The sequence below is a fragment of the Corythoichthys intestinalis genome, chromosome 16 (assembly GCF_030265065.1).
Source record: "Corythoichthys intestinalis isolate RoL2023-P3 chromosome 16, ASM3026506v1, whole genome shotgun sequence".
Taxonomy (NCBI): Eukaryota; Metazoa; Chordata; class Actinopteri; order Syngnathiformes; family Syngnathidae; genus Corythoichthys; species Corythoichthys intestinalis.
The window spans coordinates 4,513,301-4,527,839 of record NC_080410.1 but is presented as its reverse complement, the minus strand read 5'-3'; the positions used below and the strand labels follow the sequence as shown (position 1 = coordinate 4,527,839).

Here is a 14,539-nt window from a genome sequence, read left to right as displayed (position 1 = left end):
CGGATGGATGCAATGCCACCCCCCCTCTCCTCCGGCACCCACCGAGTTTCCTCCTTTCATGATATACGGCGTCCATGAATCCGGTCTGTCTCCATAGAGCAAGGTGTACTTGGTGACCCAGTCGTACGAATTGAACGTGCCCTGGGTGGCGATGGCCCTCAGGCGGTATTTCCTGCCCAAATCCACTTGCAACCACGGCTGCCGATCCCTGGGGGAAGGAGACCAGCCGCTGCTGCCTACGACAAAAACAAGGACATCGCGATGTCAGTACTCTGAGATTCACGTCATTTGGCACTACCAATGCGCTACAAATTTACCATACAACTTGGCGAAATTGGCAGAGTAGAGAAAGTTATATCTGGAGGAGGCCAGGAAGGACGAGGCGTAGAGGCCTGACACCAGCGGGTCCACACATTCTTCTAGAGGCAAAAAAGAAAGACGAATTCATCTTAATGACAGTCAAATCACTTGCTCAATATTATGCCACTTCAAAAATGTGTTTTTTGTTTTTTAAAGCATTAGGTCCTGTAATAGTAATAATATCAGGCTAAACTATAGCTAGATGCCCCCCAAAAATGATATATACACTGCTGGCAAAAGTATTGGCACCCCTGCAATTCTGTCAATGCTCAATTTCTCGTAGAAAATGATTGCAATTGCGAATGCTTTGGTAGTAATATCTTCATTTATTTTGCTTGCAATGAAAAAACGCAAAAGAGAATGGGAAAAAAATCAAATCATTATCATTTTACACAAAACTCCAAAAATGGGCAAAAGTATTGGCACCCTTTGAAAAATCATGTGATGCTTCTTTAATTTGTGTAAAGAACAGCACCTGTTACTTACCTGTGAAACATAACAGGTGGTGGCAATAACTAAATCACACTTGCAGCCAGTTAAAATGGATTAAAGGTGACTCAACTTCTGTCCTGTGTCCTTGTGTGTACCACATTGATGATGGAGCAAGGTTACAAGTCCATCTCCAAAGACCTGAATGTTCCTGTGTCTACCGTGCGCAATGTCATCAATAAGTGTAAAGCACATGGCACTGTGGCTAACAATTTACGGAGATCCGTAGAGATGGTCACAAAGCACATACAGTTGTGGTCAAAGGTTTACATACACTTGTGAAGAACATGATGTCATGGCTCTCTTGAGTTTCCAATTATTTCTACAACTCTGATTTTTCTCCGATAGAGTGATTGGAACAGATACTTCTTTGTCACAAAAAACATTCATGAAGTTTGGTCCTTTTATGACTTTATTATGGGTTAACAGAAAAAGTGATCAAATCTGCTGGGTCAAAAATATACATACATGAATCTGAAAAAGCGAATCATTGACTTGAACAAGTCCGGAAAGTCACTTGGAGCCATTTCAAAGCATCTGCAGGTCCCAAGAGCAACAGTGCAAACAATTGTTTGTAAGTATAAAGTGCATGGCACTGTTTTGTCGCTGCCACGATCAGGAAGAAAACACAAGTTATCACCTGCTGTTGAGAGAAAATTGGCCAGGAGGGTGAAGATTCAACCGAGAATCAACAAAAAGCAGATCTGCCAAGAATTTGAAGCTGCTGGAACACAGGTGTCTGTGTCCACAGTCAAGCGTGTTTTGCATCTCCATGGACTGAGAGGCTGCCGTGCAAGAAGGAAGCCCTTGCTCCAAAAGCAGCACCTTAAGGCTCGACTGAAGTTTGCTGCTGATCACATGGACAAAGATAAGACCTTCTGGAGGAAAGTTCTGTGGTCAGACGAAACAAAAAATCGAGCTGTTTGGCCACAATGCCCAGCAATATGTTTGGAAGAGAAAAGGTGAGGCCTTTAACCCCAAGTACACCATGCCTACCGTCAAGCACGGTGGTGGTAGTATTATGCTGTGGGGCTGTTTTGCTACCAATGGAACTGGTGCTTTACAGAGAGTAAATGGGATAATGAAGAAGGAGGATTACCTTCAAATTCTTCAAGATAACCTAACGTCATCAGCCCGAAGATTGGGTCTTGGGCGCAGTTGGGTGTTCCAACAGGACAATGACCCCAAACACACATCAAAAGTGATAATGGAATGGCTAAATCAGGCTAGAATTAAGGTTTTCGAATGGCCTTCCCAAAGTCCTGACTTAAACCCATTGAGAACTTGTGGACAATGCTGAAGAAACAAGTCCATGTCAGAAAGCCATCAAATTTAACTGAACTGCACCAATTCTGTGAAGAGGAGTGGTCAAAGATTCAACCAGAAGCTTGCCAGAAGCTTGTGGATGGCTACCAAAAGCGCCTAATTGAAGTGAAAATGGCCAAGGGACATGTTACCAAATATTAGCGCTGCTGTATGTATATTTTTGACCCAGCAGATTTGATCACTTTTTTCTGTTCACCCATAATAAAGTCATTTAAGAACCAAACTTCATGAATGTTTTTTGTGACAAAGAAGTATCTGTTCCAATCACTCTATCAGAGAAAAATCAGAGTTGTAGAAATAACTGGAAACTCAAGAGAGCCATGACATTATGTTCTTCACAAGTGTATGTAAACTTTTGACCACAACTGTATAGCAATATACAAAGTGTAGTCTTTTTTTTTTTTTTTCACTTCTGGGTCATCGTCTTTGCAATTGTATTACGAGCCTTTTGCATTCGTGCAGCTAGCCGCTTGCTGTCGTGTTGTGGCAACTGGGGATCGTGCTTTTGCCAATTTGCAATCACGCTTAGGAATTGGGGATCGGTTGTTGCAGTTTGCATTCATGCTGCGAGCCATTTGCTGTCGTGTTGTGGCAATCGGGTTCATGTTTTTGCCAATTTGTAATCACACTTTAGGAATTGGGGATCGTGTTGTGGCAGTTTGCATTTGTGCTTTTTTTTCTTTTGCAAAGCATTTGCAAATGGGCTTCGTGCTTTTTTCTATTTGTAAAGTGTTTTGACTTTGCAGTTCGCCTGACACCTCTCGGCCACAGTAACTTTTTCATTGCAAACAAAATAAATGAAGATATCACTACCAAAGGATTTGTAATTGCAATCATTTTCTGGGAGAAATTGAGCATTATCTGACAGAATTGCAGGAGTGCCAATACTTTAGACCAGCAGTGTATATTTTTTAAATCATTGTATATTTTCTAAATACTTTATGTAATGTACGTATGTACCGTATTGGCCCGAATAGAAGACGGCCCTGATTATAAAGACGATCCCCTCTTTTTCAAGACTCAAGTTTGAAAAAAGACTTTTTGAACACCAAATTAATTTTTAGACAGAAAATAATTACAGTACATCTGAAACAAATGATTATAACAATATGTTTGAGAGAAAAAGCATGTTATTTTGCCTCATTCAAATCTTAATATCTGAACATTTAAATATGTAAACTAAAGTGCAATCGCATTTGTAAATGAATGGCTTCTGGTTTTTGAAATGTAAATAAACCAATCCGTTGTGATAAAACAACAAAATTACAATAACTGCATTAACCATCAAAGCGAAGTCTAACTGTAACTGTAGTCTTGAAACAAATCTGAATATGGAAAAACATTGCAATAAAATAAAGCAAACTGGTTAAACTTGAGAGTAGCTGAGATCTGTCATGACAGAACATCGCTTTAATCTGGCGCCATCAAGCGTCGCAAATGGATATAACGTCTAGACCGCGAATATAAGACGAGCCCCACTTTTTCAGTCTTATTTCAATGCAAAAAATCACCGTCTTATATTCGGGCCAATACGGTAAGTATGTATGTATGTATATTTTCACAACTAAACAGGTGTTTGTCTGTCATTGTTCATGGATGCCCATTTTTCCTCCACCTACTTTTGTCGCTTTCCCACATAGCACCTATGGGCTTGGACCTTTTAATATTAAAAGTCTAAAATGTCGTGTTGACAGCAACGGAAAAAAAAGTGAGACAGTCATTGATCTTTCAATAGTGAGACGAAGCACAACACTTTCCCACAACTTGGGAACAACATGACAGCAAGAGTTAAGACAAACAAAACAAGAGCAACATGAGGTTCAGGGCGTCAGGTCTGACACACGGTCACGGATTCAGACCAAAAGTAATTTTGAAAATAATTCATATATTATAATTTTAATATGTAGCATATTGAAATGTACTTGATATCAGGGATGTTCGATTTTGCCGAACAAGAAAATCCCAATGACGATTTCTTGACAAAATAAAAATAGTCAATAACAAATGTCTTCTATTTAAACTTAGATCACAACCTTCCAGTTGAGAAACACTGACTAACTGCATAACAGTTACAGTGATATATCCTCATTTCTGTCCAAAGTAGAGCAGCAGAGTGTAGGAAAAGATGAAGGAGAGATGGAAGTTGATGAGCATGAGCAGAGGTGAATACTGTCAACAAGGCTGATGGCTGAAAAACAAAAACACGTCACTTTTTTTTTTACAGAAACTTGTTTTTTGGTATGGTTATATGTAGTTAAAAGCCCCATTTCTGAGTTTTTTTTTTTTTTTAAATAAATAAGTGATTTAAAAAAAATTTGCATGCTCTCCAGTGCCCCACTGTGCTAGTGACGAGATTTGTCGTTCACTTGAGCAAACGAATCCATTCCGGTTCGTTCAGTAAAAAGATTCGTTCAAACAAATCGTTCAACGAATCGTTCGCCCCCCTCATCTCCCTCCCCGCCCAAACGAATCGTTCGGTTACTGAACGGGAAGTGACGTTGCCGAACGAATCACCAAAGACCGCTTCGCAGTATAACTGAACGGGAAGTGACATTGCTTGGTCCCTCCCTCTCTTCCACATTGACCACTCGTCGTAGTTTCAGAAATGAGTGACAGGCGGTATCATTCTGCTTTCACAGACAGCCTCGTCTCCCTCCTGCTGCTGCAAAAGCGAGGGAGAACTTCCGCGTCGTCTGTCCTAGTTCTATGGGCTCAAAGTCATGGCTCGTGCTTGCATTTCGATTTAGGACACGGTTAAACATTTTCCTTTTGTGAGGGGAGTAGGGGGCGGGGGCGCACGGACTTTCTTTAGCAGGTTCTTGATCACACATACAATCACATATACAGCATGTTTGCTGTCACGAAAATAAAAATACATCGAAAGTTTAATTTCTGAATATGGAACGACCAACACATCATATTTACATCTCGCTCTGTTGTATTTTTGTTTTTTAGTATTAAGATGATCGTGTTGAATTTTTGCACTGGTATTAATAAATAAAATAATCCGGTCAGCTCCCCTGTCGTCCCCGCATCTCAGATCGTCAAATGCTGACGAGAAATAATTGTTTGCTCTTTACGATGTCGCCTTTCTACTCTCATTAGTCTGTTAAGAAAAATGTAGACATATTGCGACATCTCCCGTGTCCGCGTGCTTTGTTTTTGGGCGCTTGAGTAGCACATGATGGACGGATTGACATAATTTGTCAAACCAACCAACACCTGACACGAAGAAAAAAAAAAAAAACACTCGGAAAAAAATTACATGTATATACAGTTTCATTGCAAATCAGTATTATGGTGATCATATTGTTTTTTTGCACTGGTATTAATAAATAAAATAATCCGGTCAGCTCCCCTGTCGTCCCCGCATCTCAGATCGTCAAATGCTGACGAGAAATAATTGTTAGCTCTTTACGATGTCGCCTTTCTACTCTCATTAGTCTGTTAAGAAAAATGTAGACATATTGCGACATCTCCCGTGTCTGCGTGCGTTGTTTTGGGCGCTTGAGTAGCACATGATGGACGGATTGACATAATTTGTCAAACCAACCAACACCCGACACGCTGACACGAAAAAAAAAAATAAAACACTCGGGGAAAAATTGACATGTATATACAGTTTCATTGCAAATCAGTATTATGGTGATCATACTAAATATTTTTTTCTGTGCACATATGAGGTAAATATCGCTGCCATGAAGCCTCCATATAGTGACAGTTCTCTGCCCGCTTCACTGCCGTCACGCGACCGCAGCTCAGCTTTTGCTTGCCTCGTAGCTACCCGTGTTTTAAATTACTGTAAATTTGATAGTATGTCGTCATAGGCAGTCACGAGTTTGTTGAGAAAAGTACTACTCTAAACAATGCTCGCTAGATTTGTGTGGTGTTTTTGTCTGTTTGAGCAGCATTTGATAGGCTCCACGTTAACAAATATTTGACAAAGTCATTTCCTTTCATTTTCTGATTCATTCACCGCATAGTCATTACTGGAAAATCAAGTTAGCAGCAAGCTAGGTCAGGAACCGGAGGACCGAGTCACTGAACGGGAAGTGACAAAACTCAGTCTTGCCCCCTGCCTGCACGCTGGCTGCTTATTGGCCACACGTGGACGTGAGTGACAAACGCCCTGATTCTGTTTCCGGTCCCTCCCCTGCCCGCGATGAGGCTGGCGTCTGATTGGTCGTGTGCGATGTCAGAAGACGCTGCCGCTTGCTCAACGCCCTCCCACGCAGCGAACAAGCACCACCTTCATAGAACGAATCAGTGCAGATGATGATTAGTTCGGTCTCGTTCACCAAAACAATTCGTTCAAAAAGAACGAATCGTTCGCGACCGATACAACACTACACTGTGCCCCTATATTGTATTAGGTCTAGTGACACCCCTGCGTACAATCTATTTAAAGTAGGAGGGATGGCACCTTCCCATTTTAATCCCTTCAGACCCACATTTGTCTGCTGGGCATTAAAAAAAAATCTTTGCTGATTTTTACTCTACTCAAACACCGGAACAAACAGCAATTATTTTGGTCGGAGATAGTTCATGCTTTTATTTGTTACATTTAATGTTAATGTGTTTTTGATAAGAAATGAACACTTAAGCCTCAGCTATGCGTCAATGAGCATTTGATAGTTCTGTGGCAAAGGAACGCGTTGCTCTGTAAATCACCACCAAGCCACTAAAGGGGTGTGGCGTTGTGCTTGTATGGTTTTGGGGGACTTTTGTCGACTTCCTCTAGTTTTCTTTCGGTTACACATTGCCAAACAGAGAAAAAATAATAATGCCAACAGAGATGGAATGCGTAAATGTGGATCTTCAGCTCATCAACATTAAACAACAAATGTTGATCATACAAATGATGAGGCAGAAGACGGTTTCGGAGGTAGTCTCTCCGACTGTTGATGCCGCACATAGACTTCTAGCCTCGGGTGGAAGCCAGCAAGCTTTGGCGGCTAGCTTCAAATTGGTGTCGAGCACTGTGTCCAGCATTTTGTCCGAGGTCTACAAAAAATTGTGGACAGCCCTCCAGCCCGATTTTTTTGCCTTGTCCTCCAACCAGCCAGTGGGAAGCCATAGCAGATTTCTGACGGCTATGGAACTTTCCAAACTGCGTCGGAAGCCTTGATTGTAAACACGTTGTCATAAAAGCACCGAGGCACTCTCAATCAGTGATGATGTATCAATTGTGTAAACTGTCTTGTTAAAAATTTAACATCAAAACAACTCTTTTGACACCAAACTTTGCTTTATTCTTCATATACTTGAAGTGTGATATGGAAATAAGTCAGACTCACAGCAAATGATATGTTGTAGTGACCACTACCTTATAACAGAATTCACCTATGGAACTTATGTGGAGCATGTTGTGTTCCGGGGGGGAAACTTTGTTGTCAAGCGCATTTTCGGCACAGAGACTATAGAGTAACGAGAGACACGAGCTGCCGTACACGGCGACACGAGCTTTACTCTCCGAGCTATGAGACTCAACAACATCATCCACTACACTGGTGACCCCGACTTGCCTCGTTGAAGTCTCAGAGGCATTTTATGAACACTTTAAGCAATGGCGGAAACTGACTTTCTCCAGCTGCCGATGTTTAATGAGTCTTCTGCGGCCGTGTGGTTCGCATGCACGGAGGCACAGTTCGCCCTCCACAATATAGCCGACAATACCATGTGCTTCTACCACGTGGTGGCTGTGTTCGGGTACTCGACGGCGGTCAGAGTTCAGCGATTTGTTGCTTTTCCACCAAAAGTGGACAAATATGGGGCTCTTAAGGGGGACCTTCTCTGATGTTTTGAACCGTCGCATGCTTTATCGACTTCAAAGACGCCCGAGGTGCCTGAGATACGCGCCAACGATGGCGGCGCTTCCGCTCTGGATCCTCGCCGCCGTCCTCCCGTCCCATTGCCCGCACGGCCTCAATACGCTCCCGCTCTGGCGCTTCCCAACGCCGACGTTGCTGTCTCACCTCCGGCGCCACTCTCGCTCGCCTCGGCTCCGGCGCTGCTCTACATCGATGTTGCTGCGCCCGTCCCCGGCCTTCTCAACGACGCCCCATCCGCCTCCAGCCTTCTCGACAACACCCCATCCACCTCCAGCCTTCTCGACAATGCCCCGTCCGGCTCTGGTTTTTTCGACGGCATCTCGTCAGGCCCTGGTTTTCTCGTCGACACAACGTCTGCTCTTGGTCTTCCTAACGACGTCAGTCCTGAGCCTGCATCTCTGCCCGCTGCTGACGTCGCTCCAGCACCTGCGCCTCTTGAAGTCTCTGAGGTTGCCCCACTACCGGTGCCGCTGAGCGCCGCCGCCACTGACCTCGCTCCATTGCCTCCGGGAGTCTCTGAGGTCAGTCCTCTGCCAGTGCCGCTGGCTGCCGCAGCTAACCTCGCTGCTGTGCTTGCGCCTCCGGAAACCTCCGAGGTCGCTCCTCTGCCTGCGCCTGTGAGCGCCGCCGCCGATATCTTTTCTCGTCCACCACTTTTGGACAACGATGTCGTCGCTTTGGCTCCTGTTTCGGCGTTTCCCTCGCTTCTGCTGCGGCCGGTCGACTTGGTTAGTTTTGCCAGTCGCCCTCATCCCCAGCCAGGCAACTCTGACCGCCACACCTGTCACCCTCGTCTACAACCTCGACTGAGTGGCACTGCACGTCGCACGTCTCGACCTCATACCCGGCCGCGGTTGAGCAACGCATGCTCTGGCCATGCCTGGGCGGTGCTGCACGACGCGCTCCTCGTCCTGGACATCCACCAGATCGTCCAGCTCGGTCGTCCACCGCCTGGCATCCTGGACATCCTCCTTATCGTCTCATTCGGTCATCCACCGCCTGGCATCCTGGACGTCCTCCTGATCATCGCACTTGGTCGTTCATCACCTGGCATCCCGGACGTCCTCCCGTTCGTCCTGCTCGGACATCCAGCGCCTGGCATCCTGGACGTCCTCCTGATCGTCCATTCGGTCGCCTTCCACCGGTTGCCCGGCCGTGTAGCCCGACCATTCCATTCCGTTGAATCAGGTTGCGCCTGGCGTCCTGTGTGGGTGAATTCTGGGGGGGACCTGTGCAATGACCATTACCTTATAAAACAATTCACCTATGGAACAATGTACACAATAAATGATTAAGTGCACCAACCAAAAATACAACATAAAGTGATAAACTGTGATAATACTTCTCGGTGTTTCTTCCATTTTTTTTATGCAATCACTGGCTGACCTCCAGCCCTGTATTTTCAGCAATCTCCTCCCACGAATTGCTTGCCATTTGGCAATCTTTATAATGTCTTGACGAGACATTGTAGAAGTTGTCGTACTTGCTTTTCATTGATACTCCCGTCGGCTTGGTCTATTTTTGCGTGAAGCAAAACAATGTTTGAAATTGGCAGTGATTTCGCACTGAACCGTAAACAACAGTCTGAGCGGACCGATCACAGTCCATTTGCGCCACGTCACCATTCAATGACGCCGCACAAGTCAAGATTTTCTTGAGGTTCACGACAGGCTAAGTCGGATGGTTGTAAATCGGGACTGCCTTGACGGTGCAGGTCTGCAGCAGAAGCATAACTCGGCCTTTACGTTTGCCTTTTTGGAGTTTTGTCTTGGCTCAACCATTTTCAAAGACCTAAAAATAGCAAAGAGGGCGTAATAAACCTCATGATTTGATTTCGATGGGTAAAGCTTCATCCAATCATCTCCCAGAAGTGGCAATCCCAACTAAATTCTGTGTATTTATTAGTTTAAAGATGCGAACGTGTCATGTCCTTAAGCAGCATGCTCAGGTCTGAAGGGATGTCTACTAGTGGTAAGGATAAACTCATTTAAATTCAGAAGTCTAGCATAGTCAATGGCACTGGAAGAGTTAAAAGACAAATCCTTCTTTCTTGTTTAGCTTGTCCCACACCGGTGAATAAATGGCCCGTACCTTGAGAGGCCAGAACATCAGCACCTTTCCCCTCAAGGACTACCCCGTATGAACGAGAGGCAGAGGGCAAGGATAATGTGACCTTCCCCCTCGCATTCGCATCCTCTGGCAGAACTCACATTAGTGCAAAGCGAGAACCAGAATATTCCATAGGAGGAAATCTGAATCGCTTTGAAGGCAGACTTCCTTATTGATTGGCTTGAATACCTCCAGAAGTAGCAAAAGGGAGGCAACCGTTCCTTTGCCACACTGTAAAAGCTCTGCTTCCCAAAGGAGCCTTCAAGGTGCCCCCCAAAAAGACCTCCCTCCCTCTCCTGTGCACCTATTATAAATTCATCACTATGCGTCTGTGTGGCATAGAAACAGGGCGGACGCATTTAGAGCATTTTGCTGAGTCATCTGAATGAGTGTGGGACGGGCCCGGCAAGCTGACACATCTCTCCTGCAGCATTGCTGTGCAGAGAGCAAGAGGATGAAGAGAAGGGGTAGGGTGGGGTGGAGTGGAGTGGTACCTTCTCCCCAGATGCTCTTGTCACTATTTGAGCTGTCGGCAGCACTTTAGTCACTGTATCTTTCAGTGCCATTGACAAAGCTTAGACATCCAGTATATACTATTTTTAATCCAATTTTTCATGTTTTTTTGAATACAAATACAGTGGTACCTCTACTTATTAAATCAATTGGTTCTGGAGGTAGTTTCTTAACTGAAAATTCTGTAAATAGAAGCGCATTTTACATGTAAATGTCCTAATCTGTTTCAAGCCCCCCAAAATTCAGACATAAATCTTTTATAATGCATAAAAATGCATCAGAACCTGTGACAAATACATGTTACAATTAGATTATTGAACAATAAACATAAAATCAGAGTTGTGTACAGGGGCGTCACTAGGTTTTAAGAACGAGGGGGGGGGGGGTTTAGCCCCCCAGGAGGTGTAACTTTCAAATGCTGTAAGAAACTAAGCCTTTCTATTTTTCCTGTTGTACTGAACCCGCACTGAATTGTGACCACTGTACCAAGGTACGTATTGAACCGACACGTATGTATCGTCACACCCATGGGTATATTTTTCAATATGAAGGTAAGACTCTGAATCTCCTGCCTTTTATGTCTTTGCTCTAGTCACACAAGGCTCGTGGATACATAATTCAAGAAAAGTAATCATATTTGGTAATAATAATAAAAAAATATATGTATGTATTATTATTATGAAATTGTAGCATCTACAAGAAAATGCTAAGTTGGTAATGGTAATGCACACTAAGCAGTATGGGTGTAACGGTACAAAAAAATCTCGGTTCAGTACGTACCTCGGTTTTGAGGTCACGGTTTGGTTCATTTTCGGTACACTAAGAAAACAAAATGCAAAATATAAATGTGCTAGTTGTTTATTACACACATTTGTGCTTTCAACAATAGGAACATTAGCCTATACAAAGCTAGAATTCTGCTCAAAAAGTAGCGGGTATTTAAAGATAATCCAACAACAATTTGCCTTTCAGACTCCGCGTATTGGTCAGCTTTCTTTCTGAAAGAAAGAAGAAAAAAGAAGTCCTGTGCTAAAGACAAAAGCAATCCCAATGACAAATATTTTCACATGTATTTTACAAATGAAATGCCTCAATGAATCATTTTTTTTTCTTATGAACGGTTTTCAAAGGTTGTATTGGTGGATTTTCTCAAGTTAAAGCGCCACACAGAAATTAATAAATTTAATAGTGTAAGCAGCATGTGTGTATTATTCTTATTATTTAATTCCAGGTGTTGTAGCTCATTTCAATTTATTTAAATGGGCTATTAGTTATTTTATTATGTGTTTATATTTTACAAATGTGATGTAATATTCATTTATATTGTATATTTTATGTTGTATAACTTTAGTTCCTATGTGAATATTAGTTCCTACTTGTTTTGTTGCAGTAGGAGGGTTTTGTATTGAACACGGGGCCATGTTGGTTATTATTATAGCAAAGAAGACAGCAGTAAATCAACAAAGACAAGTCAACTGTGCCCCGATCCACCACTCAAGAGATCTGATGGACTCAAAAAGTGGGTTCCGATTGCATATTAGTTTGAAAATCGACCGGATCCACCGTATTTTTACACGAGTGACTTCCGGTTTGCCCGATCCTAGCTACCGGTAGTAGTATTGACGCAGGAGGGTCGCGTCTCGCGTCAAATAATAAACTCTGCCGTTCTTTTCGCGTGCGTCGTGTTTAGCCGCTTCTGGGACGCGTCAAACACGCGGCTGCACTGCGACTGGTGTGCATTGGCTGATTGACTTTAGCAGCTGCGTTTCACTGCGTTCTCGCGGCGGCCACGTTGTCGCGCCGTTGACGTTTCTGGGTTATACTGTCCTACCGTGTTGGTCCTCATTATAGTAGAGAAGACGGAGTAAATATAATCTACACAAAGGAACTGTAACCCGATCGACTCACAGCCTCGAAAAGTAGGGTTACATTACGTCAGAAACTCGTTCGGTACGCCACCGTTCCGAACCGAGCACCATGTACCGAAACGGTTCAATACAAATACATGTACCGTTACACCCTTACTATGCAGGAAAACAACACATTATTTTCAATTAACTGTAATCACCTGGATGCTACAAACTGCATGTAAAAAAAAAAATTTTTTTAAGTTGCCCGAGACTTTAAGATGACGCTTGCCACGCTAAATGCTGATGCTAACGAGAATGTTAGTGCTATGCTAATGCTCGAAAAGTAAATTATTAGACTCACTAGTGGAAAGAAAAAAAAAAGTGCTGTTAAAAACGCGATTATACTCTAACCTCAGCCCGGTATTGATTGCGAGCAAGGCCACAGGGTGTAAGGGTAGTGGAAGCTTCTCAATGATGACCAAGACGCTCGCTTTTGAACTTGAACATTTACTGCTTAAAATGCTGCAGTTTAACATGAAACAAAGGCATTGTGGCCATAACAAGGGCTCATTCAGCATAGCTTGCTTTCTCTTTTTTTTCTCTTCTTCTTCAGGTAACACAAATACAACAGCTCCCTCTGTCGCAATTCAAAACAAAAGCACTTCCTGTCAAATCCCCAGCAGCACATCAACTGTTCAGGAAATAATAATCAGAATAATTTTAGCTGTGTATTTATCACTTTTCAATGTAAATAATGTATATAGAAACGTTTTATATTGTAACTATTTCTTTTAGCTTGTTTTAAACTGAACAATTATTCACTATGAATTCAATTATGCATTTCAACCAAACATTTCACAACATTCTCCCCCCCGATGGACAATTGTTCATCACAAGGAAATAATAAGTCAAGAAATCTCCAAAGGATACATTAACTGAATAGGTCTTCTCAACACACTTCCCGTAGAAGTACGAACAGTACCGGAACGTATGAGTCCATCTCTTCCAGGAAACAGTTCAGTTATCCTGCCCATCTTCCACGTTTGCCTTGGAACGTTGTCATCGCCAATCAGAACAACATCTCCCACCTTCAACGTAGTGGGTGTCGGCAGCTGACACTTGTGGGCTGACTTCAAGTCCATCAGGTAGTCCTTTCTCCATCTGCTCCAAAAACCGGATAACAGTCTCTGTCGATACCTCCATCTTCGACCTATTTCTTCTCTTGTCGCAGTGGTGACTTGAGACGGTGTTAGCAAAGTCTTTGGTGGTAGAGACGTCAGTCTTTTCCCAACTAGGAAATGAGAAGGTGTGAGTGGCTGTGGCTCTGATGCGTCACTACTCACATATGAGAGGGGCCTGGAGTTCAGTACGGCTTCCACTTCTGCAAGCGTGGTTGTCAGCTCCTCGAAGTTCAGTGAAGTCTTCCCCAGGATCCTCTTCAAGCATGTTTTGACAGATCTCACTAGACGTTCCCAAAAGCCGCCCCACCAAGCAGCTCGCTCGGCTATAAATTTCCAGGTGACTCCTTTGTCCGTGAAGAACTATCTGAGCTCTGCTCCGTTGAATGAACGCCATAAGTTCTTGAGATCTTGGTCAGCTCTTTTGAATGTCTTTGCATTGTCTGAATAGATAACTTTACACAGTCCTCGCCTTGCAATAAATCTCTTTAAGGCTAAGAGAAAGTGTTCAGTTGACTGATCTGAGACCAGCTCCAAATGAACTGCCCGTGTAACAGCACACGTGAAAAGAGCAATGTATGCCTTTTTGGGCTGACTGTTGGATCTGACATACAATGGCCCTGCAAAATCTACTCCAGTTACTTCAAAGGGTGGGGACTCAGTAACTCTGTCTCTCGGTAACGGAGCCATAATTTGCTGAGCTGGTTTCACTTTCAGCTTTCGGCAAATGTAACACTGTGACACGACCCGTTTGACAAGTTGTCTCCCTCTTAGAACCCAGAAGTTCTCTCTCAATTGAACTAGAGTGTCTCTGACCCCAGAATGCATTACTCTCTCATGGCAGGACTTAACCAGTAGTTCTGAATACCGGTGGTTTGTCGGT

General features: G+C 43.4%; 1 protein-coding gene across 1 annotated transcript in view; it reads right to left on the bottom strand.

The window, feature by feature from the left end:
- Positions 1-14,539, bottom strand: part of cntnap1 (contactin associated protein 1) — a 79,384-nt gene that overhangs the window by 45,692 nt on the left and 19,153 nt on the right. The window contains exons 2-3 of the mRNA XM_057861139.1: positions 318-419; positions 43-236 (exon numbers count right to left, since the gene is read on the bottom strand). Coding sequence (XP_057717122.1) covers positions 43-236; positions 318-419 — 296 coding nt within the window. The remainder of the gene's footprint in view (positions 1-42; positions 237-317; positions 420-14,539) is intronic.